We start from the raw sequence: 25659 nt of genomic DNA, 5'->3' as shown, positions 1-25659 counted from the left end.
ACCCAATCCCTCACAGATCACAGAAATAGCGCAAGTCGGTCCATTTTCCTGAAGGAACATGTTCTCAAAGAAGGTGTAATTTGAGAGCAAATTTACATTAGGGTAATGTGCTACTAGAAAGGATCGCATTTGCAAGTATTCAAACCATTTGATTTTCACATTTGGAGACTTTGTTTGTAAAGATACAAAAGAAGGTATAATACCATTTTCCAATATTTGAAACAATCAGTGTCCTCCATTACCCTCCGACCGAGGAAGGATCCGCGTAGATATCCGGGTAGAAAGGAAGGGTTAAAAAAAATTGATGTGAGTGGACTAATAGTTTTATCTGGAAACACTTTTTTCCTCAGGGCATGTCATGTTCTAAGTGTTTCCCTAGTTAATTTGCACTTGACCAAGGTCACTGAGTCTTCTTGACATCATGGTAGATGTCTTAAACTTTTAAGCTGTCCTGTTCCACTCCCACCCATTGTTTAGTGTCTGCATAAAAGTGCCAATCTAGGACCCTCAGCAAGGCAGAGGCCTGAATAGATCTCTTGAAATTTGGAAGGCTTGCACCACCCATTGATTTATGACGAGAGAGTGTCTGCATGTTTATGCGAGGTTTAATCTTACCCCAAATGAATTTAATCATAGCTGACCTTAGTTTACGAAAGAAACTATGGGGAGAAGAGATCGGGACTGTTTGAAAAATGTACAAGAAACTAGGTAAAATGTCTATCTTGATGGCGTTCAATCTCCCAAACCAAGATAGCTTCAATTTACCATATTGCAATAGATCTCCATATGTTCTATTCAGTAAAGCTTGATGGTTAAGCTCAAATAATTTATTAGGATCCGAGGGAATATGGACCCCAAAATATTTCAATGATTCTTTCTGCCATTTAAATGGTAATTTAGTCATAACTTGTGAGACTTCAGTCTACGGGAAAGACATGTTCAAGGCCTCTGATTTAGAGCAATTGACTTTAAAATTACTGACTGATCCAACCCTATCAAATTCTTTTAGAATCATTGGAAATGTTATTTGTGGTTGGGATATGTAAAGACGTAAATCATCTGCGTAGAGAGCAGCTTTATAAGACTTAGATCCCACTTTGTATCCTTGAATATTGGGATTATTTCTGAGAGCATTGGCTAGATGCTCCATTACCACTACATACAGCAATGGAGATAGGGGGCACCCTTGTCTAGTTCCAACCGGAGCATGGTCCAACCACAAAATATCTCCGATTGTGGTCTCGTGTTGCCAGGACAAAGCGTGATGCCTCAAAAGAAAGAGGTCTATGCGACTATATGAATTATTGATATGCAAAAAATACCTGTAATCCTTACCCTGAGGATTCATTATCCGCCAAACATCGGTCAGTCAGAGGGCCCTTTTGAAAGATCAAAGCTGTCTCATATGGACTGTTCCCCTACCCGAAGAGGTACAGTATCTACTTTTGTGTTCATGATAAAATTGAAGCCTCCTCCTGCAATCACTGTACCTTCTGAGAAATTAGACAATGCGGTTAACAACGTGCAACATGCAATAATCTGACCTTTATTAGGCAGATACCAATTAGCAATTGTGTATATCGAATCTACAATTTTTATCTTGAGAAATATGTATCTGCCTTGTGTATCAATAAGTGTGTCCATTAGGGAGAATGCTAATGATTTATGGATTGCGATGGAAATCCCTCTAGATTTTGCTTCAGGATTTGTACTATGAAACCAGTTGTTATAATATCTATCTTTTATCTTAGGAACGTGATGAGATTTAAAATGTGTCTCTTGTAACATGAGGGTATGTAACCCTTTGTTTGTGCATGGAGTATAGAAACTGAGAACGTTAATGAGTAACATTGAGGCCTCGAGCATTTGGAGAATACAATTTGACTGTGTTCATTTTGAGGACCAGGGATTAGGTCTGAGGGAGGATTAGTGAAAGAGAGAAAGGAAAAAAAAGGGGAAAAACTTGAGAAAGACAGTTTCTCTACCTGAATAATGATGATAACTCCTTCCTCTCGGAAAAAAAAATATAGGAAAGGAGGGAAACACAAAAAGAGAGAAGAAGAAATCAGTTGGGAGCCTTCTCAAACCACAAAGATAGTCCTCAAAGAGGAGGACTACTAGGGAAAAATAGAAAATTCCACACCCGTCCAGCGGAATATAGATACCCTTAGTGGAAAAGCTCTTTCTATGGAGGGTAGCTCCCCCCCAGGCTCGGTCCGCAGACCAATAATGACTTAAGTAATGTACTATTATGAGAAACGTATACTATCTACCAAAACTTGAATGCCCAACTCGTATATAACAATATCTATACATGTGTGCTTATATCAACTTTGAATAGGATTCCCCGACTGCTAAGCATTAATCAGTATCAAAGAGAACAATGAGTGAGAATAGTGAAGCCAGTCAATCCGGAGGTGATGCTCCTCTTTCTTCCATATTGTGGCCTCCATTTCTCATGCCAAAATTATGAGTCTTTCTTTTTTGAGGGCGAGGTGTGTCATTCCTTTCAAGGCCTCCAGGCCTTTCTGATGGAAGCACTTGGACCGATGGAATGCCCAGTCCATTAGTGAATGTTGATAAATCTCCCAGACTTCTCAAAACATGTAGAGTTCCAGATTGTCTCACTTGAAGTCTAAAAGGAAAGCCCCTAGAATAAAGGATTTTTTGGTGTCTCAGTATGTCGAGCAGGGGCTTCAGGGCACGTCTCTTCTGAAGTGTGCGCCAGGACAGATCAAGCATAATCTGAATAACATGTTCATAGAAGATGATAGATTCCAATGTGCGGGCTTTAGCAAGAATGTTCTCTTTCACTTTATATCTGTGTATAAGGCATATGACATCTCTAGGTCTGTTAGAATCAGCAGACTTGGGTCCCAGGGATCTGTGAGCCCTGATATTATTGTGTTTTCTATATCATCCACCAAATCAGACAGGTATTCCAATTGCTGAGAGTGAGCTGCAGCCGTCCGTTCTTGTGTGTGTAATCTCTGAGAGATGGCCTCTGTATGGCTTTCATCATTAGCCACCCTTTCAGAAAGCTGTTGAAGTTCCCCTCTGATAGCAGCAGTCTCAGCCCTATAGGAAGCTTCCAGCCTAGAGATATAGTTCTCCATATCCTCTTTTGTGGGAATAGCACATATATGAGCCTTAAATCCTCCTATACAGTCTGTGCCTGAATAAATCCATTGCCTGCCAGGCCCTCTGAATGATCAGGAATGACACAGGTCAAATCCCTCAGCCTGTGCAAGGAGCTGCTCACTGCATGTGAATAAGAAGCATGAGATGCCTCCTTCTGCCCCTGGATATCATCTTTAGAGGCCTGTATCATGTAAGTCCCGACAGTATTATTTATGCAGCTCACAGTCCCTGATGTAGATAATGCTGCTCCTCCATTCTTCATCTTCTTTCCAGTCAGAGAGCTTGCTAGCTCTGGTGTGAGGCCCGCAGATCTCCTCAGATATCGGGAAATACCGGTAACAGGCATCACTGAAGGACGTCTATTTGCTTGGCCGACACTGGGACGCTTCTTAGCTGACATTTGGGGGTAAATAGTGTTTCTTAATTGGGTCTGCAGACATCACCCAGGCAGGAGCTGAACTGCTGAACGTCCTCACTCCTCCATAGCCAGGCCTCGCCCCCTAGCGCAGGAATATAGGCAGTGTTTACTATTGCTGTACTTGTATTCCGCTGGCGCACCATTAATAGAAAAGTCCTTTTCAGAGCTAAATATTTTCCTTTCTCTTAAAACCGCTGTTACCTGCATTCAGTGGAGGGAAAGTTTAGGATTACAGGCATACAGGCCATGTTTAATATTGCTATTGCTGCACTATTAATAGAAAAGTCCTTTTCAGGTCTACATATTTTTCTTTCTCTAGTAAAACTGCTGTTACCTGCATTCAGTGGAGGGATAGTTTTGGAGTAGAGGCATATAGGCAGCGTTTAATATTGCTATTGCAGAACTTGTATACGGCTGCTGCACTATTAAAAGAAAAGTCCTTTTCAGGGCTACATATTTCATTTTCCCAATTAATACCGAAAAGTTTGTAGGCATACATAACTAAGCACCATCCGATCTTCCACACTGTCCAGTCTCACTAGCCAAAAGTCTGGACCACATAATCTTCACCCTCATCCTCCTTCCTCCCACCATGGTGAGTCCCAGAAGACAAGTGATTCCACACTCAGGCACTCTGGGGAGCGTTTTACATTTCCATTTATTGATTCTAACATCTTGCCCTGCATATTTCAAGAGGGACATGAGGAGATCATGTGTGGTGATGACCTAATATGAGCAGCCACAGTCAGAAGAAGACGATGGTGAGGAATGACAATTAGTATCTCAAGAGGTAGATGGTGATGAGACACAGTTGTCAACAAGTGATGCTGTGAAGTCAATATGTCAGGAGGACCAGAGTGCGGAAGTGGAAGACGAGGTGTTGGACGATGAAGTCACTCACACAACCTGGGATGATGCCATGCAAAGCAAAAAAAAGCGTTGACCAATAAACCTCAATACTTTGATTCCTGTCTTCTCATCGTCCTTTGACGGCAGCATAGTTGAACCCAACTAATTGCGTCTTCTGCCTTGAACTTTCCTCATGAGTTTGCAGCAGCCTAAGTCAGTCTAATGGTTGTGTGAACACAACCTAACCAGGTGAGCACGATTGTGCATTTCTATTCATAATTTATACTTAGATAAGACCCTACAGTTATTTTTGTCATTTTCTAGCTCCAAAAATTACATTTCCCTGATGGCACACTAAGTGAACCTTGTAGAGGCTGGGAGCGAGTCAGACCCTGGAACGCAGCGTGGCTATGCTGTGTGCCGGCTATGAAGGAGCATGAAGTCACTGCTCCCCGCGCACACAGTCAAGGCGTGGGGAGCAGTGACTTCCGGCAGCTGATCTCTCCTTGTGAGCCGCGCATGGTAGTGACGTCATGCGTGGCTCACATGGAGAGATCAGTGCGGGCAGACAGGACGCAGCGCTGGAGGAGAGAAGAAAGGTGAGTATGAGTGTTTATTTTTTTTTTTTCATGTGCAGCATGATGGGGGTTAGGGGGACCATACATACCAGGGTAAGGATGAGGGGGCCATACATACCAGGGTAAGGATGAGGGGGCCATACATACCAGGGTAAGGATGAGGGGGCCATACATACCAGGGTAAGGATGAGGGGGCCATACATACCAGGGTAAGGATGAGGGGGCCATACATACCAGGGTAAGGATGAGGGGGCCATACATACCAGGGTAACGCTGAGGGGGGCATACATAACAGGATAAAGATGAGGGGGCCATACATACCAGGATAATGCTGAGGGGGGCATACATAACAGGATAAAGATGAGGAGGCCATACATACCAGGATTAGGATGAGGGGCCATACATACCAGGATAAGGATGAGTGGTGCCATGCATACCAGAATAGGGATTAGGGGTATCATGCATACCAGGATAGGGATTAGGGGTGCCATGCATACCAGGATAGGGATTAGGGGTGCCATGCATACCAGGATAGGGATTAGGGGTGCCATGCATACCAGGACAGGGATGAGGGGTGCCATGCATACCAGGACAGGGATGAGGGGTGCCATGCATACCAGGATAAGGATAAGGGGTGCCATGCATACCAGGATAAGAATGAGAGGTGCCATGCATACCAGGATGGAGGGGTTCCATGCATACAAGGATGGAGGGATGCCAGGCATAAAAGGAAGGTGGGGCATATATACCAGGATGGGGGATAGTCAAAATTGGGGGACTTTACCCCTATACCAGTGTCAGCAGAAGACCCCCTCCCCCTTAAAAGTGCATCATGAACACATTTTTTGCTTAAATTTTTTATTTTATTTTCCTCCTCTAAAACCTAGGTGCGTCTTATGGTCCGATGCATCTTATAGTCCGAAAAATACGGTATATTAAACTAAAAGTTTGCATGTTTGGCATCTGCATAGTAGTACTGATCTGGAGAATCATATTGCCAGGTCACTTTTACTGTACAATGAACACTGTAAATAAAACCCCAAAAATCAATTATTTTTTTCCCGATCTCCAGTACATCACAGGATAAAATTGATTTGTACCCTGCAAAAAGCAAGCCATCACATAGCTATGTCGACAGAAGAAAAAAAGTTATGGCTCTTGGAACAAAGGAAGGAAAAAACAAAATCGTAAATCCGAAAAATCGCCTTGTCTTTAGGGGATTAACCCGCAAATCGGATAAAAAACGGGCGACTTTTTAGCTTGCTTTAGGATGTGTTCACATTGCGTGTTAGGGTTTTATGTGCCTGTTTCTGTTTTTTTTTTTAACAGTTAAAAGGAATTAATGTCCCAAACTGATCTATCGCACTGCTGATGCAAAAGAAAGCAGAGTACCCTATTAATTATTATGGGGTTCCTCTGGTTTCCTTGATGCATACTCTGCATAGTTCTGCATGATGCATTTTTTACCATTGTAAAAACGGACATGGATAAAAACAATGGACCAACCATGGTAACACCATTTACGGATCACCATAAATAATGTGCTCACTGTATAGTACAGGTTGTACAATTGCACAAACTATGTCCTTGTTTATTGTAATTGTTTTGCATCTTTATTTTATCTTCTAATGTACTGGATTATAGAAATATCTGTATAGACCAGGATATTCTGCTTGCAAAGAAAAATACCATTGGGGTCTTTAGGGTTCATTCACAATAGCGTATAAATCGGATAAGTGCAATGCGGGAAAAAAAAGTATTGCACGGGGACCAATTTTATTCAATAAGGCAATGCAGATCTATGTATATTTTTTTCTGAGCTGTATTCGGCAAGAGAAAAAAATTGCAGCATGCTGTGATTTCACTCCGAAATCTGATGGATGTAAGAAAAAAAATCAGGTGCCATACACTACCATTCTATAGCATAGGAAACTGTAAATGGTTAATAACTGCTGAGTAAAAAAACGGATTGTATACGGACAACACACGGATGACAAGTGAGAAAAATTCGTACCACTTTTTTCTGGATGAGAATGGCACTGATTTTTTTTATACGCTTCTGTGAGCGAGCCCTTAGGCTGAGAAAATTCTCTTGTTCATAAAAGTGCAGGCTTTGGCGGACTGGTAATGTTTCTACCTTCTGCATCAGAGTTAATAGTTGCTGAAAAAGAACTTAAACAGACTTGGCTCCTCCTACTCGCAATAAACCAAAAAAAAGTGGAGATATAGACATGGCCAAAAGTGTTGGCACCCTTGAAATTGTTCCAGAAAATGAAGCATTTCTCCCAGAAAATTATTTCAATTACATATGTTATGTAATACACATGTTTATGTCCTTTGCGTGTACTGGAACAACACCATAAAAAAAGAGGAAAAATGTAAATTGGACATCATTTCACAAAAAAAAAAAATGGGCTGGACAAAATTGTTGATAAACAACTTTGTTTCAAGCATGTGATGCTCGTTCAAACTCACATGTGGCAATTAACAGGTGTGGGCAATATGAAAATCACACCTGAAAACAGGTAAAAAGGGAATAAGTTGACTCAGTCTTTGCATTGTATGTGAAGCACTAAACATGGAGAACAGAAAGAGAAGAGAACTGTCTGAGGAGTTGAGAGCCAAAATTGTTGAACAATGTCAACAATCTCAAGGTTACAAGTCCATCTCCAGAGATCTTGAAGTTCCTTTGTCCATGGTGCGCAATATAATCCAGAGGTTTACAACCCATGACACTGTAGCTAATCTCCCTAGATGTGGACATCAGAGAAAAATGAATTAAAGGTTGCAACGCAGGATAGTCCAGATGGTGGATAAGCAGCCCCAATCAAGCTCCAAAGAAATTCAAGCTGTCTTGCAGGCTCAAGCAGTGGCGTACTGCCAATGGCGGCAGACCACGCCACTGCTATGGGGCCCGTGACCGCGAGGGGCCCGTGAGCCGAGGGGCCCCAAGCAGCGGGGGACCCAAGCAGCGTGGGGACGAGTTGTATAGGTGAGTATTGGTGGATAGTGGTGGGAGGAGGGAGGTTGCGGCGGAGCGGAGCACACACAGTAGCCGCTGAAGCAGCTATCACGTGTACCCGCTGCTAAAAGGACATGAATATTCCCTCTTCTCCACTCCCATGGGCGTGGAGAAGAGGGAATATTCGTTCTCTTTAGTAGTGGGCACGGAGGAGCGCTGAGTCGTAGCTTCTGCTGACAGTGCCTGCTACTAAAGAGAATATATATTCACACTTCTCCATGCCCATAGTCTTGGAGTGGAGAGGAGTGAATATACCGGCAGCAGCAGCAGCTCACCTCGGGATCTGAGAATGCGCCTTGCTCAGATGCCGACATGAGCAGCAGCAGACAGGAGAGGTGAGGAAGGAAGGTGAGTATTAGTGTTTATTTTTTTTTGTTTGTGCAGTGATTGGGGGATGAGGGGGCCATATATACCAGGATTGGGGGATTGAGGAGGCCACGCATACCAGGATTGGGGGATTGAGGAGGTCACGCATACCAGGATTGGGGGATTGAGGAAAACACACATACCAGCATTGGGGATTCAGGAGGTCACACATACCAGGATTGGGGGATTGAGGAGGCCACACATGCCAGAATTGGGGGATTGGGGAGACCACACATATCAGGATTAGGTGATTGAAGAGGCCACACATACCAGTATTGGGGGATTGAGGAGGCCACACATACCAGGATTGGGGGATTGAGGAGGCCACACATACCAGGATTGGTGGATTGAGGAGGCCACACATACCAGGATTGGGGGATTGAGGAGGCCACACATACCAGGATTGTGGGATTGAGGAGGCCACACATACCAGGATTGTGGGATTGAGGAGGCCACACATACAGTACTAGGATTGGGGGATTGAGGAGGCCACACATACCAGGATTGGGGGATTGAAGAGGCCACACATACCAGGATTGGGGGATTGAAGAGGCCACACATACCAGGATTGGGGGATTGAAGAGGCCACACATACCAGGATTGGGGGATTGAAGAGGCCACACATACCAGGATTGGGGGATTGAGGAGGCCACACATACCAGGATTGGGGGATTGAGGAGGCCACACATACCAGGATTGGGGGATGAGGGGTGCCATACGTACCAGGATTGAGGGATGAGGGGTGCCATACGTACCAGGATTGGGAAATTTAGTATTAGCTGCTGCATTTCCCACCCTAGGCTTACACTCGAGTCAATACGTTTTTCCAGTTTTTTTTGTAGTAAAATTAGGGGCCTCGGCTTATACTTGGGTCGGCTTATTTAAAATATACGGTATTTTAAAAACCAGTGAGTACGTGGTGCCCATAATACTGCAGGACTGGGGGGTGCATTATACTATATGGGGGCTGCATTTTACCCTATGGGGTGTGTAATATACTGTATGGAGGACTGTGGGGAGTGAATTATATTCTATGGAGGACCATGGGAAGTTCATTATACTATATGGAGGATTATGGGGGGGCGCATTATACTATATGGAGGATTATGGGGGCGCATTATACTATATGGAGGTTTATCAGTGGCGTATTTTACTATATGGAAGGCTATGTGGGGCCATTATAATATTTTGAGGGCTATGTGGGGAGGCATTATACTGTTTGGAGGGCTAGTGCAGGCCATTATACTGTATGTAAGCCCATTATAGTGTATGGAGGGCTCTGTGGGAGTCACAGTTGGGGGATCATACTGTGTTGGTGTCACCATACTTTGCTTTGGTAGTTGAAGTGGGGTTCTGTAGGGTCATTATACTGTGCATGTGGAGGCTAATGTGGAGGAATGCACCATGGGGGTATCATACTGTGTTTGGGGGGCACTTTTGTTGGCATCATACTTTATGGGGAAATGAAAGAGGGATCTAGGACTTTAGCAGGAGGAAAATTACTATGTAAAGGCTGGAAAGTTGTGAGATCTGCTCTTCTGTGACACAGACAAATATTTCTTTATTTATTTGGGGGGGGGGCCCAATTAGAACTTTTGCTATGGGGCCCCATGATTTCTATGTACGCCCCTGGGCTCAAGGTGCATAAGAGTCAGCGTGAACTATCCATCAACATTTGAATGAAACACAATGCTATGACAGGAGACCAAAGTGGACCCCGCTGCTGACACAGAGACATAAAAAAGCTAGACTGCTGTTTGCCAAAATGTATGCAAGTAAGCCAAAATCCTTCTTGTAGACAGATGAGGCCAAGGAACAGATTTTTGGTAAAGAACATCATTCTACTGTTTACCTAAAATGGAATGAGGACTACAAAGAAAACACCAAGGTTACTTACCGGTAGCCGGTTTTTCCTGAACCCATGACAGCACACCTTTAGAGAGGGATCCGCCCCATCAAGGACAGGAAACCGTCTGAAATAAAAGGGCGAAACCTCTCCCTCGCTACAGAGCATTGAGAGGACCTCCCAAAAGGGTTAGACATACAACCAACACCTACAATATAAATAACACCCAAAACAGTGCACACCAGGGTGTGAGAAACAGAAAAATAGGGGGTAAACTACGGGTGCTGTCATGGATTAAGGACAACCGTCTACCGGTAAGTAACCTTGGTATTTTCCCCTCACCCATGACAGCACACCTTGAGAGAATTTTGGAGAATTATGAGCACCCTAGGGAGGGACCACCGCCTGAAGTACCCTTCTCCCAAAGGTGAGGTCAGAGGAGGACAGATCCAACCGATAGTGTTTATAGAAGGTGGATGGTGTAGCAGCTCTACATATCTGATCGATTGAGACGTCTGCCCTCTCTGCCCAGGAAGTTGCGACGGCTCTGGTGGAATGAGACTTGACATTGTTCGGGGCCGGAACTCCTGTGGATGTATATGCTAAACAAATGGCCTCCCTAAGCCACCTAGAAATGGTACCCTTGGACACACCGTGACCTTTCCTACTCCCCTGAAAGGCCAGGAACAAGGAATGGTCCTTCCTCCATACACTAGTCATGTTAATGTACTGTAGTAGGGATCATCTAACATCTAGGTTATGAAATCTAACTTCCCCTGGGTTTTTTGGATTGTTGCAAAATGAGGGTAGTACAATTTCCTGGTTACAGTGGAATCTAGATACCACCTTGGGAAGATATGCTGGATCTGGTCGTAAGGTGACCCTATCATCATAAATTTGCGTGTACGGAGGGTAAACCGAAAGGGCCTGCAAGTCACCCACCCTATGAGCTGACGTTAAGGCCACAAAGAGGATGGTCTTAAGGGTGAAGATCGTTGGAGAGACGTCCTGTAGGGGCTCGAACGGGTCACTGGTAAGTGCGTTCAAGACCAAATTCAGGTCCCAGGAAGGAACTCTAAGGCAGTGGTCCCCAACCTTTTTTGCACCAGGGACCGGTTTGAAGCAAGATCATTTTTCCATGGCCCAGCAAGGAGGGGGTGGGTTGGGCGGGGCTTTGGTCATATGGGGGCGGGGTAATGGAGGGATTTGGAGTTTAGTGCATACTTATCATATAGTGTAGACCAGGTCCCCGCCAGGAGCTATGCCAGGAGCCCCACATAATGTGCTGTGCCAGGAGCCGCATCACTGAGGCCCCATCACGCCCTGCAGCAGGACAGGGCAGCTGTCCTGACAGCTGCTGTTCAGCTGCATTTACTTCATCCCAGGGGCGGACACAGACTGTAGTGGGCCCCGGTGCAAGAAATTTTTGGGGGCCCCCCCCGCCCTTCATAAGGCAACAAAGTTATGTAAACATAACCCCCCCCATGTGCATCTCTCACCCCCCCATGTGCAGCTCACCCCCCGTGCATCTCTCATCCCCCTCCGTGCATCTCTCATCCCCCTCCGTGCATCTCTCACCCCCCCGTGCATCTCTCATCCCCTCCGTGCATCTCTCATCCCCCCCGTGCATCTCTCATCCCCCCCGTGCATCTCTCATCCCCCCCGTGCATCTCTCATCCCCCCTGTGCATCTCTCACCACTCCGTGCATCTCTCATCTCTCCCCTCCCCCCCATGTGCATCTCTCATCTCTCCCCTCCCCCCATGTGCATCTCTCATCTCTCCCCTCCCCCCATGTGCATCTCTCATCTCTCCCCTCCCCCCCATGTGCATCTCTCATATCTCCCCTCCCCCCATGTGCATCTCTCCCCTGCCCCCCATGTGCATCTCTCATCTCTCCCCTCCCCCCATGTGCATCTCTCATCTCTCCCCTCCCCCCATGTGCATCTCTCATCTCTCCCCTCCCCCATGTGCATCTCTCATCTCTCCCCTCCCCCATGTGCATCTCTCATCTCTCCCCCCCATGTGCATCTCTCATCTCTCCTCTCCCCCCCATGTGCATCTCTCATCTCTCCCCTCCCCCCCATGTGCATCTCTCATCTCTCCCCTCCCCCCCATGTGGATCTCTCATCTCTCCCCTCCCCCATGTGCATCTCTCATCTCTCCCCTCCCCCCATGTGCATCTCCCATTCCCCCCACTCCTAGTTAATTGTATTTAAAAAAAAATAAAACTTGTTATACTTACCCCCATGCGATCCCTGCAGAATCCTGGCGCTCGTCCAAATCGCTGACACCAGGTTCTCCTGCCTTCCGTTCATGTGACGGCGCCGTCACATGACCGGAAGTCAGAGGAATTATGAGATGTCCTGGACCCGGCGCTTTGCATGGGGCCGGGGGCCCCATGAGGAGAGAGACGCACAAGAGGGGGCTCCGAGGGGGCTCCTACCGGCCGGGCCCCATACTGGAGTCAGGGCAGTCATGCCCTGATGGCGGCCCTGCTGGAGGCTGGAGGGGCCCCCTCTCCCTCGGGGCCCCCGTTCAATGAACCGGCTGCACGGGCGGTAGTTCCGCCCCTGCTTCATCCTGCTTCAGGACCTGTGGTGACATCACAGTTATGTACCTTGATGTCATCACAGGTCCTCTACAGGTCTACCCTGCGGGAGTCTAGAACAGCGGGCAGCATCCACCCCACACAGTGTGCTCTGAGCCACCGCAGACCAGAGCACACTGTCAATGTTTAGTGATTGTCTGTGGCGGTGCCGCGGACCGGCTGAAAAACCCCAACGGCCCGGTCCTGGTCCGCGGACCGGCGGTTGGGGACCTCTGCTCTAAGGGACCGAACCGGTCCGGCTCTGGCACAGGACTTGATAAATCTAGAGACCCACCTGTTCCCAGCCAAGTTACAATTATAGAGCGCCCCCAAGGCCGACACCTGAACCTTAAGAGTTCCCGTGGCTAGACCCAGGTCACACCCCTTTTGCAGAAACTCCAGGATCCCTTTGATTGGACGCTTGTCTGATAACGGGGCATCTATAAAAGCTAGGAATTTCCCCCAGACTCGGTTATAAACTTTAGTCGTTATTGGTTTCCTACTACCCAGCAAGGTAGAGACTAACCCTGGTGAAAACCCCTTGTTACTTAGTGGTGACCTCTCAAATTCCACGCCGCAAGATGGAATCCTCTGGCTTGGGCGTGGAATACTGGTCCCTGAATGAGAAGGTCCGGCCTCTCTGGTAGAACCCAGGGATCTGAAACCGACATTAGCCGAAGCAGGGAGAACCAAGGCCTCTTGGGCCAAAAAGAGGCTATAAGAATTATCCTTGCGCCATCCTCCCGAATCTTCCTCACCACTGCTGGAACCATTACTAACGGGGGAAAGGCATAGGCCTTCCTGAAATTCCAAGGAATCTGGAGGGCATCTACAGCATGGGGATTTTCTGCTGGGTTTAAGGAACAGAATCTGTCTACTTTCCTGTTTGCTCTTGTGGTGAACAGATCTATGTCTGGTTGTCCCCATAACTGGACAATCTGTTGGAAGACCCCCGGGTTTAAGCTCCACTCCCCCTGTCTTAGGGTGTGGCGGCTGAGAAAATCTGCCCTTACGTTTTCCACCCCCTTATGTGAAGGGCACTGAGGGATGGGAGGTGTTGCTCTGCCAGATGTAGGATTCTGTCTGCCACAGCCATCAGGGAGCGTGACCGTGTTCCCCACTGGTGATTTACATAGGCTACTGATGTCCGGTTGTCGGACCTGACCTGGATGTGGTGACCCTGAATGTGAGGATTTCTCCACTGCCCAAAGTTCTTTTAAGTTTGAGGATGCCCCTATCTCGTGGTATGTCCAGTGACCCTGTACTGAGAGCTCTGCTAGATGACTCCCCCATCCAGAGCCGCCGCATCGGTCGTAATCACCCGATCTACTGGTCTGGACCACTGCATGCCTGAGGTCAGATTTTCCCTGTCTGTCCACCATGAAAGGGAATCTACAGCTTCTATGGAGAGAGAGAACTTGCTTTCTAAACGCCCGTTGAAGGACCTCTGCGCTGACAGGACCTCCCACTGAAGAAGTCTCATATGACCCTGAGCCCATTTGACTGCTTGGAGACAGGCCGTCATAGAGCCCAGGAGGCACATTCTCTCTCTGAGGGACATCACTGGAGACCGCATGGCTTTCAAGACTAAATTGATTATTTTGCGGACCTTGTCTTCTGGGAGGAAGCAGGCTTGGAGACGAGAATCCAGGATTAGACCTAGGAAGATCTGAGTCCTTGAGGGGGTTAATTTTGAGTTTTGGGAATTTACCAACCACCCTAGCTGTTGCAACACCGCCTTGACCTCTAGAAGTTGACTGGAGCAGTGGACTTCTGATTTCCCTATTACCAAAAAGTCATCTAAATAGGGAAAGATCACTACGCTTTTGATTCGTAGAAAGGCTGTTACTTCCGCTATTAATTTCATGAATATTCTCGGGGCTATGGAGAGGCCGAAGGGTAGGGCAGTAAATTGAAAAGGTCTCAGCTCTTTCTGAATGAAAAGGGCTACTCTCAGATACTTCTGGTAGTCTGGATGAATTGGGACGTGATAATATGCGTCCTTCAAGTCTATTACTGCCATAAAGCAATTGTGGTGCAAGAGCTTCACTGCCGAGCTCACTGACTCCATCTTGAAAGTCTGGTTCTCTATCAACTGGTTTAGACTCCTGAGGTTGATGATGGTCCTTAAGGACCCATTGGGCTTTTTTATCATGAACAGAGGGGAATAGAATCCCTTCCCCCTTTGTGGTATCGGAACTTCGAGAAGGACCTGCTTGTTTCAGGGCTATTTATTCTTCCTGGACCTTCCTTTTGGGGGTAATCATAAAGGTCTGGCGAGAAATCTGGCTGAACCGTATCCTCAGGCCACCACTCACAATATTCAGAATCCAGGGGTTTGATGTAATGGCCTTCCAAGCTGGAAGGAAGTGGGAAAGCCTCCCCCCTACCTCTGGTCTGGCGTCATTGGGAAGACTTTTTTGTATTTGAGGACGGTCCTCCAAACATATAGCCTGACTCCTTCTAGGATTTGGACTTCCATCTGCTCCTGTCTCCCGGAGGGTGACCCCGATTAAATTTTCTCCTCCGAAAACTAAACCTTTTTGAGTCCTCTGAAAATCCTGGGAACCCTTTGTTCCTATCGCCCGCTTTTTCTAAAAGGTCATCCAGCTTCTGGCCAAACAGGAGTCTGCCATCACACGCAAGGAAACATAATTTATGCTTGGATTGTAGGTCGCCTGGACAACCCTTGAGCCACAAGGCCCATCTGGCAGCATTAGATAGACTCTCGACTAGATCAGCAAGTCTAACAGAGTCTGCTGAAGAGTCTGCCAGGAAGGCCCATGCTGCCTGCATTAGGGGTAGATTTGAAAGGATTCTATCCCTAGGGATCTTTTAATCCCTAAGTTGGTCTTCCAATTGTTGGAGCCACACCATTAGAGATCTTGCCACACAGGTGCCAGCCACCGCCAGCTTCAGGCCTCCTGCTGCAGCTTCCCAAGTGTGACGAAGAAAGGAGTCAGCCTTTTTATCAAAGGGCATCCTTTAGGACGCCTGAATCCTCCAAGGGTAGGGAAGATTTTTTGGATGACCTGGCTACAGTCCCATCAACTTTGAAGATTTTATCCCAAGGCTCAGAGTCTTTTTCTTCAAAGGGGTACCTTCTTTTAGAGAAGGAGGGTAAGGCCCCTGATCTCTCTGGTTTCTTCCACTCTTGGTCAATGAGGCTCTGAATTTTAGTGTATACCCGAAAGGAGCGTCTCTTTTTTTCTCCAAGGCCCGCAAACATAACGTCTTCCCGGGATTTGGATGCTTTCTCCTCCCCAAGACCCATGGTTGATCTGACTGCTCTAACCAGTTTGTCTGTACCCCCAATGGAGAAGCAGGGTCTACCGTTATCCGATGAGGAAGAAGATGACGAATCACTCAGCCATACATCCTCGGACTGGGAGGAATCAGAGTTGGAGGAGACATCTCTATGGGATTTTTTCTTCCCTCTAAACAACCCCTTCAGGGACCCCTGAACCTCTGCGTGGACTATGGATTTCAGATTAGATGCGAAATCCAGAGAATTTTCTGCTATAGTTTTAGCAATGCAGTTCGGGCAAAGCGGCTTTTGCCAGTCTATGGGAAGGGAAGTTTGGCATAGGGCACAAATCCTGTGCTTTTGCTTGGCGCTACTCTTACTAGGCTCCTACAAAAGGCAGCACAAAAGAGACATCCCATTACTAAAAGGTGACATTCACGAAGATCACTCACCCCTGAAGTTACAAACGGGTACCGGATTCGGAGGCTGTAGCGGAACCGATGATTCCTTTCTGGATGGTCCAGAGGTGTTTGACACCTTGCTCCTGCGGCTGTCACTGCGATTGCTCAAGCGGCTGTCCGTGTAAGAGGCGTCCGTCTGCTTCTTCCGTTGCTGAGGGGGAGGGGTTAGCTGCTGCTCTTTACTATCCTGGTCAGCCATCTTGCAGAAGCGTGCCACGCCCCCAGGATAACCCCCCCCTCCTCCGGTTCAAGGGCCCTCCTCCCCCTTCCCAGGCCAGGGCTCCAAACAGAAAAAAACGGCCGGGGAGCGCTTCACAGGGCGCCGCCATCTTGGATCGGGCGCCGCCCCCTGACGTCACCCAGAACTCCTTCTCCCAGCGTGCCCCGCGCCGTGACGTCAGGCGCGTCATACCCGGAAGTTGCCGTTCCGGAACGCGGCCGACAGGAGCGGCAGGGGGAGGGCGGCGCAGCGGTCTACGGGAGGCTGGAGCCTGCCTCACCACGTGCGCCTGCTGGGACGCAGGACCCCAGGGGAGCAGCGGACTGCGCATCTGGAGGCTGGAACCCGGTGCACAGGCCAGTGCCCGCTCTTCCACACCGGAACAGACCCAGGTAAGTCTTCTTTTTACAGACAGGTTCCCATCAAGTACAGGAAACCAGCTGAAGCGAGGGAGAGGTACCGCCCTTTTATTTTAGACGGTTTCCTGTCTTTGATGGGGCGGATCCCTCTCTCAAGGTGTGCTGTCATGGGTGAGGGGAACATAACATAGTACCTACAGTGGGTTCCTTGACTGTGTGCAAGGCATTCTGAAATCTGAAGATTGCGAAAGGATTTTGGGTCACATTGTAGAGCCCAGTGTCAGAAAATTGGGATTGCGTTTTAGGTCATGGGTCTTCCAGCAGGACAATGACCCCAAACATACAACAATGAGTCCGTATCTAAATCCCATTGAACACCTGCAGAGAAATTTTAAAATTGCTGTTGGGAGAAGGCGCCTTCAAATATGAGAGACCTGGAGCAGTTTTCAAAAGAAGAGTGGTCCAAGATTCCAGTTGAGAGGTGTGAGAAGCTTGATGGTTATAGGAAGTGATTGATTGCAGTTATTTATTCCAAAGTGTGTGCAGCCAAATATTAAGTTGAGGGTGCCAACAATTTTGTCCGGCCCATTTTTGGGGTTCTGTGTGAAATTATGTCCAATTTTCCTTTTTTTCTCGTATTTTTGTGTTGTTCCAATACACACAAAGGAATTAAAATTGTGCAAAACAAAACATATGTAATTGGAATGATTTTCTGGGAGAAATACCTCATTTTCTGGAACAATTTCAAGGGTGCCAGCACTTTTGGCCATGACTGTAGGTATATTAGTGGTGGATAAGTTCACCTTCTGGGGTGGTCGTGCATCTACAGACATGGCCCTGGTAAAGGCTTGTAGAATTATTGTCTGTCAGCGGCTGCTTCTTTCTTGAGTGATGGCGGACAAAACACCGCAGGATACACAACGATGTGGAAGAAAATGAAGAACACAGGAGCAGCTGATAATGACCATCCAAACAATAGAAGATGTAATCAAGGTTTCTTAATTGGTAAGACATCCAGGCTACAAGATTTGATACTAAATTGGTATTTCGCCAGATGAAGATGGCAATTCAGTATCGAAACATGTAGACCGAGTGTCTTATGCCTTAATGACTGCATCTTTTATCCTTTAGACGGTCATTATCCGCAGTGCCCCTGTCCTCCATTTTCTTTTATATTGTTCTGTATCAGAGATTCTCGATACTAACAATCTTCAAAAGTATATTTAAAAGCAAAAGAGTGTCAAAATGTGTTTTTTATTTTGAAACAATAAATCTTAAAGTGTAAAATTCACATGAAAAGCTCTCTATGTGGTCACCACTCACCTGTGCCGTTATCTGTAGTAATCTCCTCTTTACACCGCTCATCACCCCTCACATATGTCTCTGTAGTATTAATATGGGGCAGATCTTTACCCTGAAACAAAAATTGTAAAAGTCACAGAGAGATGGAGAAGTCGTGTGAGATGTAGTATATACTGTTACTACACGACACTGATGAAAAATACTGTGATAATCCCTTTCATGAGAAAGTTATGGGAGAGTAGGCAGCTGGGCAAGGGAGAGTTACAGAGGGTTAGCCCTGCAGATGAGCAGGGGAGAGTTATAGAGAGTCAGCCCTGCAGATGGGCAGGGGAGGGATACAGAGGGTCAGCCCAGCAGCTGGGCAGGGGAGAATTACAGAGATTCAACCCTGCTGATGGGCAGGGGAGAGTTAAAGAGGGTCAGCCCTGCAGCTGGGCAAGGGAGAGTTACAGAGGGTCAGCCCTGCAGCTGGGCAGGGGAGAGTTACAGAGAGTAAGCCCTTCAGCTGGGCAGGGGAGAGTTACAGAGGGTCAGCCCTGCAGCTGGGCAGGAGAGTTACAGAGCGTCAGCCCAGCAGCTGGGCATGGGAGAGTTACAGAGGGTCAGCCCTGCAGCTGGACAGGGGAGAGTTAAAGAGGGTCAGCCCTGCAGCTGGACAGGGGAGAGTAACAGAGCGCCAGCCCTGCAGCTGGGTAGGGAAGAGTTACAGAGGGTCAACCCTGCAGCTGGGCAGGAGAGAGTTACAGAGAGTCAGCCCTGCAGCTGGGCAGGAGAGAGTTACAGAGGGTCAGCCCTGCAGCTGGACAGGTGAAAGTTACAGAGGGTCAGCCCTGCAGCTGGGCAGGGGAGTGTTACAGAGCGTCAGCCCTGCAGGTGGACAGGGGAGAGTTACAGAGGGTCAGCCCAGCAGGTGGACAGGGGAGAATTACAGAGAGTAAGCCCTTCAGCTGGGCAGGGGAGAGTTACAGAGCGTCAGCCCTTCAGCTGGGCAGGGGAGAGTTACAGAGGGTCAGCCCTGCAGCTGGGCAGGAGAGTTACACAGGGTTAGCCCAGCAGCTGGGCAGGGGAGAGTTACAGAGGGTCAGCCCTGCAGCTGGGGAGGGGAGAGTTAAAGAGGGTCAGCCCTGCAGCTGGACAGGGGAGAGTAACAGAGCGCCAGCCCTGCAGCTGGGTAGGGAAGAGTTACAGAGGGTCAGCCCTGCAGCTGGGCAGGAGAGAGTTACAGAGAGTCAGCCCTGCAGCTGGGCAGGAGAGAGTTACAGAGGGTCAGCCCTGCAGCTGGGCAGGGGAGTGTTACAGAGCGTCAGCCCTGCAGCTGGGCATAGGAGAGTTACAGGAGGTCAGCCCTGTAGCTGGGCAGGAGACAGTTACAGAGGGTCAGCCCTGCAGCTGGACAGGAGAGAGTTACAGAGGATCAGCCCTGCAGCTGGACAGGAGAGAGTTACAGAGGGTCAGCCCTGCAGCTGGGCAGGAGAAAGTTACAGAGGGTCATCCCTGCAGCTGGGCAGGGGAGAGTTACAGAGGGTCAGCCCTGCAGCTGGACAGGAGAGAGTTACAGAGGGTCAGCCCTGTAGCTGGGCAGGGGAGAGTTACAGAGGGTCAGCCCTGCAGCTGGACAGGGGAGAGTTACAGAGGGTCAGCCCTGCAGCTGGGCAGGAGAGAGTTACAGAGGGTCATCCCTGCAACTGGGCAGGGGAGAGTTACAGAGGGTCAGCCCTGCAGCTGGGCAGGGGAGAGTTACAGAGGGTCAGTCCTGCAGGTGGGCAGGGGAGAGTTACAGAGGGTCAGCCCTGCAGCTGGGCAGGAGAGAGTTACAGAGGGTCAGCCCTGCAGGTGGGCAGGGGAGAGTTACAGAGGGTCAGCCCTGCAGCTGGGCAGGGGAGAGTTACAGAGGGTCAGAACTGCAGGTGGGCAGGGCAGAGTTACAGAGGGTCAGCCCTGCAGCTGGGCAGGAGAGAGTTACAGAGGGTCAGTCCTGCAGGTGGGCAGGGGAGAGTTACAGAGGGTCAGCCCTGCAGCTGGGCAGGAGAGAGTTACAGAGGGTCAGTCCTGCAGGTGGGCAGGGGAGAGTTACAGAGGGTCAGCCCTGCAGCTGGGCAGGAGAGAGTTACAGAGGGTCAGTCCTGCAGGTGGGCAGGGGAGAGTTACAGAGGGTCAGCCCTGCAGCTGGGCAGGAGAGAGTTACAGAGGGTCAGCCCTGCAGCTGGGCAGGGGAGAGTTATAGAGGGTCAGCCCTGCAGCTGGGCAGGGGAGAGTTACAGAGGGTCAGCCCTGCAGCTGGGCAGGAGAGAGTTACAGAGGGTCAGCCCTGCAGCTGGGTGGGGAGGGAGAGGCTTGCGGAGTCTTGTGAGATGTTTCCGGATGGTTTACAGTTTAGTGTAAATTGTACCGAATACACAGTAGACTGTAGTTGTAGTGCACGTTTCCTATGTGGAGCTCTGCAGAGTGAGGTTGTGGCACCATTTACTGCTCATTGTTGGCACTTGAAGCATGATGTTAAGTGTGCAGAAGAGGGAAAAGGAGAGACTTGGTCTATAAAATAGACCCCTGGGTGCTGTTAGAATTCAGTTGTAGATTGAGAGTTGAAGAGAGAAGTGAGAGACTGAGAAGCAATGAGAAAGCTGGAACAGAGTGTGTGTGATAAGGAAGGATGAGGATGGCGAGTTCCTAAAGGGACAATTATACTGATACTAGGCTGGAAAATTGGAGAACAGCTGGTAAAACCTGGGACCAGGTAAGAGATCTGGTGAGGAATCAGCATTTCTAGTGGTAATGTGCCAGAGATCCAGAAAGGTATCCAAGGGTTTGTGAGGATCCTAAAGCTATGTGCCCACGATGCAGAAATGCTGCATATTTTTTCCACATCTCCCTGGCAGGAAAAACGCATGCTGATTTTACATGCGTTTTTCCTGCCTGGTAGAAGCGTTTGTCAAGCGTTTTTGCATGCATTTCCGCATGCGGGTTATCAAGCGCTTTTCCAAGCAATTTTGGCATCACTTGGAAAAGTGTTTGACAACTTGGTCACACTATATAAATCCATGCAACCGGCATGGATTTATAGTAGTGTGACCAAGTAATAGTTAAAAAAAAGATTAAGAATGGTAAAAAATAAAGATTATACTTACCTTCCGATGGCCCCCTGTATTTTTTCCGCTCCTTCTGGTCTTTTGTACGGCTTGTGGTGGTGTGAAGGACCTGCGATGACGTCATTGAGTCATGTGACAGGTCACGTGACCGCCGACATCAGCGGTCGCGTGACCTGTCACATGACTAAATGACGTCATGGCAGGTCCTCACACCACCGCGACCCATACAACAGACCGGACGCATCGCTATGGAGACCGGGGGCCATCAGAAGGTAAGTATAATCTTTATTTTTTATTTTAAATTCTTTTTTTAACAGGTTCTATGGTACCCGAGTCTGGAGGAGAGTCATCTTCTCCAGACCCGGGTACCATCCGCACATTGAATCGCTTAATATCTGCATGTGCACATGTAGTGATGCGGATATTATGCGATTCAATGCAAGTCAATGGAGGCAATTACGCTGCGTGTCCGCAAAAATAATGGACATGCTGCGTATTTTTCCGCAATGATAATCCGCAGCGGAAATTTCCGCAGCATGTGAACAACACATGCGGATTATCATTGGGGACCATGGGGTACATATTACCAAGTGTTTTTTAAGCGTTTTCGCTGCGGAAATTCCGCGGCAAAAACGCTTGAATAACGCATAGTGGGCACGCAGCCTAAGATGTCAAGGACAGAAGCTACAGGTATTGGAGTTTAGCTAAAGAAGTCTAGATAGGCAAGCCGAGACACAGATTGAACCTGACCTTTCCTAACGATGATAGTGAACAAGCCATAATCAGAAGAGGCTAATTAAGGTCTGAAACCTTGGTCAAAGTTATCTGAACAAACAAATCTGCAAGGGTGCCCAAACTTTAGCACCGGCCCATTTTCCTTTTTGTCATTTTTAAAATGTAAAAAATTACAATATTTTTTTTTTTGCTTAAAATACAAAGGAAATGTGTCATCTTTAACTTTAACCCTTTTAGAGATCATTTCATCTTCAAATTGTTTAACTGTTCAAAATAACAGTAATTTTGACCAGGGGTTCCCAAACTTTTACATGCCACTGTAACTGCTAGATATTGTATAAATTATGTACCACCACAAGAAACTATTTATAATGTGCCTGTGTTGGAAACCAGAAAATTAGATTGACAAGTTATGTACCTGCTATTCTCTCTATATACTGTGTCTGTTACATCAAGTTATTCAGTAAGATTCAGTTTATTTTCATAACATTAACAGAATCGTCCCTTGTCTATAGATTACATCTGGGGTCTGTCTCATCTAAGTATATGTAGCCGCACAAGAAAACATCTGCAGAACTGAACAACACACACCCTGAGGACCCCATCTCACTGGTGTTTAGGGTCACAGTGCAACACCTTGGTCCATGCGACCCTTATACTGGAAGCAAGCCATGACTACATGACCCTTGTGCCATAGGTCATTGTACTTATACTGTAGAGTCAACAGCTGCCATAAAGAGATGAATTTGGTCGGACACAATACTCAGGTAAGCTCTAGTGTCCAAACATCCATCCACAGGTATCAGAAAACCCAGGATGTCATCACACAATATTCTCCACACCTTTACTCCACCTCCACTAATCAGAAATGTTGAAACCTGACAAGAAAGGAACATGGAATCATGCTGCTTGCATGATATTCTGACCATCCCATCAGTACAGTGCAACAGAAATCTCATCCGAGCAGATGATGTTTTCCACTGCTCTGTGAAATAATTGTTACTTTCTTTTGCCCAATGAAGTTTTTTTTCTTACTGTTTTGCTGGAAAGCAATGGCACTGGAACTGGTCATCTGCTGCTATAGCCCAATTGTGCTAAGGAACGATGAGTGGATCCGGACATATTAGTATTCATCTGTAATTTTTATGACTGTGCACCAACTGTTCTAAGAACAATTCTTGATATCTCCGTTGATGAGTTGCTTATATCCATAAGATCTAATATTACTAATGTTTTTCTTTTATCACACTATTCTCAGTATAATCTTGACACCATTGCATGTAAAAACCCCATAATCTCGCAGTGATGACCTTGTGCAAAGTCGTTCAGATGGCTTAATCGTCACATTCTGAAAACTGATCATTTCATTTCATACTGGATGCCGGGATCATGTGTCTAATAAGTTTCATAAGTTTCAGATGAGAAAGGACCGGTGTCTCTAATAAATTGGCTGTTCAGTGCATAATACTGGTGGATAAAACAAGACTGAACACAAGACCTTCACAGCCTTCTACACATCATAAGGGAGATTTCATGACACCTTCTCTCCATCTACCTGATGATCCTGAGGAACATTGGGATCTTCTTGTTTACAGTCCTGTGGTAGAAGAAGAGGACGGGGACATCTCTCTGGTGTTGTCCTCTTACTGGATAGAACTGGAGAAAACACAGAGGGATTGAAATCATTGTTTACATACAGATAATTATAGGTCGTGTATTTAGTCCTGTCTATTACCTGGTGATATGAGGGGCTGGGGAACCTCCATCATGACGTCTTTGTACAGATCTTTGTGTCCTTCTAAATACTCCCACTCCTCCAAGGAGAAATAGACGGTGACATCCTGACACCTTATAGGAACCTGAGACATACAATGATACCGTTATCATTCCGATCCCTTCATAGTGTTACTGTATAATGTCCCAGCATTCCCAGCAGTGTCACCTCTCCAGTCAGCAGCTCAATCATCTTGCAGGTGAGTTCTAGGATCTTCTGGTCATTGATGCCCTCATGTATCAGGGGTTGAGGTGGAAGCCCCATGATTGGACTCAGAGGTCTTATCCATCCCTCAGACACAGGGTCCTGACAGCGCTCACTAGAGGTCTTCTTCACTACAGTGTAATCCTGGTTATGGAGAGACACATTAATAAATCTCACTACAGACATTTCCAGAGTCCTCACTTCTCCAGTTCTGTCCATCTGTTCTTCCCATTGATAAGAATGATGTAATGTGACGTCATCAGAATCTCTCACCTCTCCAGTAAGCCGGAAGAGGATCTCTAGGGTGAGGTGTAATATCCTCTCCGCCATCTTGTCCCTGTCCCTAGCAATCCTTCACAGATTGATCAGGAAAATGCTCTTATATAGAAGATCTCCACTGAGAGGATCCGATATTGTAGGGACCTGAATGGAGAGAAGATGAGTAGATATAAAATCATAGAGTCCCATGTAAGAAATCTCCAGAGAATGTCATCTGCGTCACATGATCACTACATTAAGTCATGTGCACCGTCCTTACCCCGGTAAAACACACAATCCAATTATAGGCACTGTCGTTGTCAGGCCTTAACTTAGCCTCCACTGTGACGTCGGATAGAGTTGACTATATGGGCTCCACGTCACTCTACAGCTCAATCTCATACTTATCTCTCACCAGTCCACACACCAAACACACTCAATGCTGCCACTACTAACCGGAAGGGTCCCGATGTCATGCACACAATGTATTCACAGACCGTAGGCCATACACAAGTCACATGTACAAATTACCAATTCATATTTACGGAGACACTTAAGTTCTTTAGGGCAACAAGGTAAAGCCATTCAAATTTTAGACTTTAATACACAAAAGGCCTAGTGCTTAATATTTATGAAAAAATAAGGAAATAACAGACATACATGAAGGGTGCAAACATAGTTATAAAAATAAAAGGTGAAAAAAGCAAAACAGTTCTATACTTAGCAGTCCTGTGTAAGAAAGTTCTTTTCTGTTCCCAGGGACGTGGATTAAAATGTGCACAAGTCCAATTGGCCTGGGTCCCCAACTGTGTAAACGTAAGAGAAATAATTCATTCATTATATACTCCCTATCCTTGGGGATGAGGAACATTATTCTCCTGCTTCCTGGGTCCACCCATGGGAGGGTCCTTCATTACTCATGCACCCCGCCACTACCCCCTTCAACAATGGTATATGATATATTACACATATGATATCATATCTTTCCTGAAAGATGTTACAGTCACAGGATGTCGCTTATTTGGGGTAGCAGCCATGTGCCAGGGGAGGAGTCCTGAGGAGATAATTTGCATATTCCCACTGCATTTTGGGGTAAGTGAAGAATCTCCGCGAGCTCAAAGAACACTGGATTTTGGCTGTTGGAGCTGAAAAGAGGACATCGGTAAACCAGGGGAAGAGGAGTCCTGAGGAGATAATTTGCATAT

General features: G+C 47.1%; 1 protein-coding gene and 1 pseudogene across 3 annotated transcripts in view; both read right to left on the bottom strand.

Annotated features, from left to right (window-relative positions):
• LOC141271469 (uncharacterized) overlaps window positions 1-25659 on the bottom strand; it is a 524545-nt pseudogene that overhangs the window by 402670 nt on the left and 96216 nt on the right.
• The window catches only part of LOC141272054 (uncharacterized), a 50421-nt gene that overhangs the window by 9398 nt on the left and 15364 nt on the right, over window positions 1-25659 (bottom strand). For 2 of the 3 annotated variants that reach the window (XM_073682347.1, XM_073682349.1), the window contains exons 2-6: window positions 24470-24619; window positions 24161-24340; window positions 23954-24077; window positions 23774-23874; window positions 18419-18509 (exon numbers count right to left, since the gene is read on the bottom strand). In XM_073682347.1, coding sequence (XP_073538448.1) covers window positions 18419-18509; window positions 23774-23874; window positions 23954-24077; window positions 24161-24340; window positions 24470-24526 — 553 coding nt within the window. In that variant the 5' untranslated portion in view covers window positions 24527-24619. Of the gene's footprint in view, window positions 1-18418; window positions 18510-23773; window positions 23875-23953; window positions 24078-24160; window positions 24341-24469; window positions 24620-25174; window positions 25261-25659 lie in introns of all 3 variants that reach the window. The other variant, XM_073682348.1, reaches the window with a different exon arrangement.

Source organism: Phyllobates terribilis, unplaced genomic scaffold, assembly GCF_046119375.1.
Source record: "Phyllobates terribilis strain yellow unplaced genomic scaffold, ASM4611937v1 Scaffold_5__5_contigs__length_657084704, whole genome shotgun sequence".
NCBI lineage: Eukaryota > Metazoa > Chordata > Amphibia > Anura > Dendrobatidae > Phyllobates > Phyllobates terribilis.
The sequence above is the reverse complement of the archived record's forward strand: the minus strand, read 5'-3'. Positions and strand labels throughout refer to the sequence as shown.